The 6,825-nt window shown below is 27.5% G+C and overlaps 1 protein-coding gene across 1 annotated transcript; it reads right to left on the bottom strand.

Moving 5' to 3' along the window:
- Nucleotides 1–3,077: 3,077 nt before the first annotated feature.
- LOC123270790 (DNA repair and recombination protein RAD52-like) lies at nt 3,078–4,180 on the bottom strand. The gene is made up of 4 exons (XM_044736941.1): nt 4,049–4,180; nt 3,819–3,967; nt 3,620–3,743; nt 3,078–3,301 (listed from the first exon to the last, which is right to left on the bottom strand). The coding sequence occupies exons 1-4, from the start codon at nt 4,143–4,145 to the stop codon at nt 3,249–3,251; spliced, it is 423 nt and encodes a 140-aa protein (XP_044592876.1). The 5' UTR covers nt 4,146–4,180; the 3' UTR covers nt 3,078–3,248.
- Nucleotides 4,181–6,825: the final 2,645 nt, after the last annotated feature.

The raw sequence follows: 6,825 nt of genomic DNA on the forward strand, positions 1-6,825 counted from the left end.
CTTAAAGCGGTGTAGATACTCTCGAAAACACCCATGTCCCGACATGTGTGTGTGTGTGTGTGTGTGTGTGTGTGTGTGTGTGTGTGTGTGTGTGTGTGTGTGTGTGTGTGTGTGTGTGTGTGTGTGTGTGTGTGTGTGAATGTATGTTTGTAGGGTGTTTCAAAAAAATCAATTTTTGTTATTTCTTCAAATGGTCAGCAAATTCTCTCAGAGAATCTCAAAATAAGGATCTCGTCAAAGTATGAGTTCTTAATTTGAAGATCTACAGGTCGCGGATCGTAATTTTCTATTTCCATTTAAATAACATAGGAAAAAAGGTTTTTAGCTTTAGAATTTTTTATCTTCGGATTGAATCAATTTATGGCAATGATCATCTCGGATTCTTAAATAAAATTGTACGCTTTACAAAAAAGGTCTCTTATCATTTTTTTATATATTGATTCCTCTCCGAGTTATTCGAAGTCAAAATTTAATTTTCATCGAATTTTTGGGTTTGTTTTTAACTTTTATCGTACAATTACAAAGGCACACAAAAAAGAAAAGTTGCCTATACATTGGACCATACACACCAACCGACATGTTTATCGACCCGCTGAATCCTAATTGGAAGTCCGTTTGGCCCGGTCACCCTCCAGTTTCGAGAAAAATGGAAAAAACCAAAAAAAAAAAATTGCGAAAAACTGCAGTCACAGCGATGAAAAAATTTTTGTGGACCCGGATCAAGTATGATTTTTATGTATTTCAATTAATTGAGTCTGAACCTGAACGTTAACTAGCCCGTTGAACCGTCAAAATTTGAAAAAATAGTGAAAAACCCAAAAAAATTGCAATAAATCATGAAAAATCTAAATTATCGAGATGAAAAAAATTTTTTGGATTCAGATTAAGTATGACTTCTATGTATTTTGTTCCACTGAATTTAAATCTGGAATCTTGTCCCATTAACGTTTTGAAATTAAAAAAAATCTCAAAAAATCAAGAAAATTGCTGTTATAAATATGAGGAAAATATCTATTAAACACGATTGTTAATGACTTGGGTCCATTTTCATGGATGGAATATGATCTTAGAATTGAAAAATTGACAAAATTTCAAAATCTGTAAAAAATAGCATGTAAGGAGAAGGTACGAAACCATATTTTCGAATTTCAGAATGTCGTTCGTTTGTATCGAATTTTTTTATTTTTAAATGACCTATGCAGTGGGTTCCTTTTTACGTTTTATGTTTTCTGCTAGTATTTCTCTTGATGTTATCCAGAAAACATTTGACATCATGTCGACATTCTAATTTACTCGATACCTACCCTTCATTTCACTTATGTCTTAATAAAATCGTTTTTCTTGTTCTTCGCTATAGTTTCCAAGATTTTCGGAAAAGTGGTCGACGTGAGAATCCATGAAGTGTGTTTTGAGGTTTATTAAGCAACCTGAATTTTTGTAATTTGTCACCAATTGTTCTACTAACGTCCTGAAGTTGCAAACTTAGTCTAAATTTAGTTTAATGTTTTAATTTATTTTTGTTCTTAAAACTAATGTAATTGCTTCTGGAAATAATATTTGTCCATCTATTGGGGGGTGTCCATCCATTGGGGTATTTACTCTATATGCTTGCAAAAATACATATGCGTCGCATATTTAAAATATATACGACACATACTTTTTTTTTGCCCCCGTATATGCGACACATATTTTTTTTCAGTATGGGAAGAATATAATATTTTACGAAGGAAATGAAATTATTATTAATTTTCGTAATTTATTTTTGAACGAAGAATTTGAGTGTATTATTATTACTCGAATTATTTAATTATTATAATTAATCGAATAACGTATACTCTTGAATGAAGTAGCAATAGTTCTCAATAATCAAAGATAATAGTTTCTCGAGCCAAGATCCGGAAATTAAAGACGGAAAACTCTGGAAGCGCATCGACTGGTTTTTTAAAAATAACTATTTTGAATCAAGACAGTTTTTCTAATAGAGATCCATGAAAAAGTTTTCTAATATTGTCTGATATGAAAATGTATAATTTTTCGACCCTAAGTTGTGCTGAAAATTTCCTACACACACACTGAAAAAAAAGTTTTCTACTCGCTACGATCTACTGTATAGTAAGAGTGAATCGTCCACCGGTACGATCCGTAGAGTCTACAAGTAGCAGTCTAGATAGTGACCGTCACGATCTATTCAGTGCCATTCACGAAACGTATTGCTACCGTTAGTAAACAGTTTTCCTAACCTCACTCTCCTCTAGATAGTAAAGTGTAGATCGTGACAGTAGCGATCTCGTATCGTGCGGTGTAGAAAACTTTTTTTTCAGTGCAGAAAAAAAATTTACTTGAATCAAATAAACAATTTTGAAGAACTTCATCTTTTTGATTTGAATAGAAAAATTTTTAAACTAAGAATCTTTTCATGGTTTAAATATACGTTACTTGATTCAAGATAATGAAACTCATGAAAATTGTTTCCTTGGTTCAAGAATTTTTCTTTTGATTCAAGTTAATTTTTTTTTCAGTACAGAAATAATGTCTCACACTAGCCGGTAAATTGTTTTCATGACAAGACATAATATAAAATTCTAAAGTTCAAAAATATTTTTATCCATGTTATTTAAATGAAAATTTTTGATTGTCGACCTCTAAATATCAATATTAAGTTATAATATCCACAAGGTCTTTATTTTGGCATCCTTTTTGTCTTTGGCGAAATTTCATGTTAATTTAAAACGGTGATAATTTGCCAATTTTTTTACACCGTAAGAAACTTGTTTCAAGAAAAAATAAAAAATTTTAATAAATTATTTTCTTTGTCTTATAGTAGACTAGCAAACCCGGCCCGCTTCGCCGGGCTAAATCTTAGTATTCATTTTCGAGTTCATTTTCTTCAAGTTTTCTCTCTAGCTGATTTGATATATTGGTCCTGCTGACGCCATTTCTTTTTAATTATAAATAATTCTACAATTAACTAATTAATCTTAATTATAAAAATATATTTTATTATTATTAATCACAAATCAATAATTCTTTTTAATATTTTTTTTATTATTAACAAAAAATATTAATGATTTCCGAATTTATCGATACGATTATTTGATTATTTATATTTTAAAATTCTGATGTTTTTCTATTTATTAATTTATTGTTATTGTGGTTACTAAAGTAAAGTATTAAGGTAATTATTTATTACGAAGTATAGTAACTAAGGTAATGTTTTAATTTGATAACTTAATACAATTAATTTAAAATTAAATAATATCGGATTCCATGTCCTCCAGATCTTTTCGGCTTATCTCCAAGTCTAATATAAAAAAAAATACATCATTAATAAATATTAGATGTTAAGCTAAGTAATTATTGCATTGTAATTTAACATATATATATATATATATATATATATATATATATATATATATATATATATATATATATATATATATATATATAGGAGTTATAAATATGGAGTTTATTTCAATCATTTCAACTATTCTTATTATTGAATTATTTGTTAAAATTAAAAATAACAGATTAACTATTAATTATTTTTTAATAATCAATATCAAATCGATGTTAATTAATTCCATATTTATGACGGTATATTAATTTTTAAAAAATATACTTTTCGCTCTCCAAAGTTCCTGCATCTCTTTTTGCTTTTGTAATCTCTGCTCTCTTTTTTCTATTTCAGATCTAATTTTTTTAAAAAACATCAATGTATTTTGAAGCGATTCACGAAATGATGTCTAGAAAAATGAACAAAGTTTTATAAACAGAAAACTTATAAATTTTCTAGAATTAATAAATTGGAAATTTTTTACCTGCCTCACTTGTCGAAATGCATTTAATTTGTCATCTGAAACTATAGTCGACGTTCCGATTGACTCTCGACATAAGTTATTAGTAACATAAAATTTTGTACTGGTTGTACAGGATATTGCAATAGTAGTCTCTGTTTCGTCAACGTAATCTTAGAAAATAATTTTTTTTATTTCAAACGCACTTCATCGATTAAAAAACTAAAAGTTATCATTTTTGCTTTAGTACTCACCGATTACTTGATTGGTAATTGTATATGACCAATTATTTTCACCGAACGCATTATCAGCATAACTGCACAAATTTTCCAGATTTAATAGCTTGGACATGGTAATTATTAATGATATTATCACTCGCGTTTAGATGTAATTAATGTTTTAAAAGATAAAATTTAATTAAAAAAAAAAAAATTAGGGATTTTTCATAAAATAAACTTCTTTCTAAAAATATAAGATAAAATTAAATTTATATTTAAAAAAAAATGAATTAAAATAAAACGATAATTGTAAATAAGAAATGTGAATAATAAATGATTAAATGTAGATTAAAATTGTAGCTATATTTAATTAAAATAGTAGATCAGGTCATATCAGAAAATTTTTCAGCAATATACTTCAATTTATATTTTCTTTCTACGTGATGATAAATGATATTTTTTCATTACTTATCCTTGTGATTAATGTTAATTTTTTGTAATTATTCGAAAAATTATGTAAGATCTACTGTTAAAAATTAGTATTTAAATTTATATATTTGCATCATTATCCTCATTTTTTTTTTTTTAACTAACCCTTAAAAATCATTCGTCATTCCTATGTGCTGATAATTAATCATTACTTTTAATCTTATTTAATCAAGTGATAAATAATGCATATATAAGATGTGCAAACAAGTACCCAAGCACCGTGTAAGCAAAAAAAGGCCATTCGGCAGCCGAAATGGAAGTAGATTTCACATAAAGTAAATTTTCATTATAAATATTAATAATAATTTATTTATTTATTAATTATATAATGTGATTCAAAAATGTGGCAAAATGTTCAAATGATTGAAATAAGAGTAAATTCGAATGTTATTCATTCAATTACTAATAATTCTCAAAAAGAGAGCAACTATACTAATTTTCAGAGAAACACTACAATTATCACTGAAACGTTATCAAAGAAAGCAGAAGTAATTTTAAATCAAATTTATGGCAGCAAATCAAGTATCGAAATTAATGATATCGTGCGGAACTATCAAAAAACCATTTTAGAAATCAATAATAATTTTAAAAATATTTATGAATCAGATAATAAAAATTTCATAATACAAAATTATCCTCAAAAAAAGAAAGTAAATTTTACAAGATTTCCAGAAATGATCTTAGATAATTTTTTTATTGATAACGTTGAACCTGACGGAAATTGTTTCTTTCGAACAATTGCTGAACTGATTTTTAACGATGAAGAAAGGTTTTATGAAATCAAAATTTTCGTTATCAGTCACATTATAATGAACTCTAATTTTTACCAAGTATTATGCACAACAAAAGTGATTGAAGTTAGAAAAGGTAATGATGATGACGATATAATAGATGACCCACACATAGATGATTATCTGAGGATGATTGCTGGTGATGGAATTTGGAGTAACGAGGGATCAATTATTCCTTTTTGTGAAGCCTTAGAGACTAAACTGTGTATATTCATTGTCTCTGGCATCGCAGGAATACTGCAAGTACTTATGAAAGTGGAGCCTACAATTACAAAATCATCAAAAATAATGACAATAATCAACATGGATAATGTTCACTTCTATGTAAGTCGAATCAAAGATCATACTATGAGCGTGAATCAATTTTTAGAAGACAGTCAAGACTTTAATAATATAACGACTTTAGAATATAATATCAAACAAACATTCGAAGAATCTTTAGTTCAATTTAATCAAATACAGGAGGAAGAAATGAAATTTCAATAATAATAAATATTAACATTATGTATTAAGCTTTTGATGTATAAAACCGATAATTTTGATAAATAAAATATATAATAAACTAAGAATTGACTAATGAATTTTTGAAAAAATTTAAATGCTAACTAAAACGATAAATACAGTGAAAATTATGTACATAGAAAAATTTTTGAATAAACTATAGAAAATTTATGAAATTGAAAAAATTCAAAAATGAGATGATAAAAAAATAAAAGTAACCAAAATAAATAAGATAGAAAAAAAGAAATTAGTTAAAAAAACACCAGACAAATAAGATTTTATTCGCAAAAATGACAAATACAAATTCAGGAATGGTCACGTTTTTAATACACATAAATTTTATGTTCTTATATAGTGTCCCAGAAGTATCGGACGCCATTGTAGCATCTGATAAACAAAATAATTCTGAGACGAAAAGTCCTTAGCCATTTTTCAATCAGACGCATAGATAATTAATTATTAATTAAAATAACGTCCTTTTATGCGTTAGAGAGAGAGCACTAGTGTCAAGTCAAGTGCGTTCCAACGAAGATGCTTGCACGTGTGAATGTGTAAGTAAATATGTGTGACTACGTTAGCTATAGAAACTAGTTAGTCATACAGTTAGTTGTGTCTTTGTTTGGCACATATTTTACTGGACACTGGCGCTCTCTCTCTAACAAATAAAGAGACGTTATTTTTAATTAATAATTAATTATCTATGCGGTTAATTGAAAAATGGCTAAGGACTTTTCGTCTCAGAATTATTTTTTTCATCAAATGCTACAATGGCGTCCGTGACTTTTGGGACACCCTGTATAGTATATTACGACCTAAGGCCAGAAAGTCGGTTTACTCCAGGAAGAGCGTACTTTCGGCTAAGAGAGCAAGAAAAATGAATTCTATTCTATATTGTTGAAAATAAAAAAAAAAAAATCAAATTTAACCTTAATGAAATGAAATTTAATAATAAACCAAATTACTAATAAACACGACAATAAAAACTCTTGGATTGTATTAATCATTTTGCCATGGTATAGGCCTACTGGGGAC

This window comes from Cotesia glomerata, linkage group LG8 (assembly GCF_020080835.1).
Source record: "Cotesia glomerata isolate CgM1 linkage group LG8, MPM_Cglom_v2.3, whole genome shotgun sequence".
Taxonomy (NCBI): domain Eukaryota; kingdom Metazoa; phylum Arthropoda; class Insecta; order Hymenoptera; family Braconidae; genus Cotesia; species Cotesia glomerata.

Coding starts and splice junctions, on each gene's coding strand:
- LOC123270790 (XM_044736941.1), bottom strand. CDS start 4,145: ATGTCCAAGCTATTAAATCTGGAAAATTTGTGCAGTTATGCTGATAAT. Junction 3,968..4,048: donor AATTACCAATCAAGTAATCG/GTGAGTACTAAA, acceptor TTATTTTCTAAG/ATTACGTTGACGAAACAGAG. Junction 3,744..3,818: donor CATTTCGACAAGTGAGGCAG/GTAAAAAATTTC, acceptor TCATTTTTCTAG/ACATCATTTCGTGAATCGCT.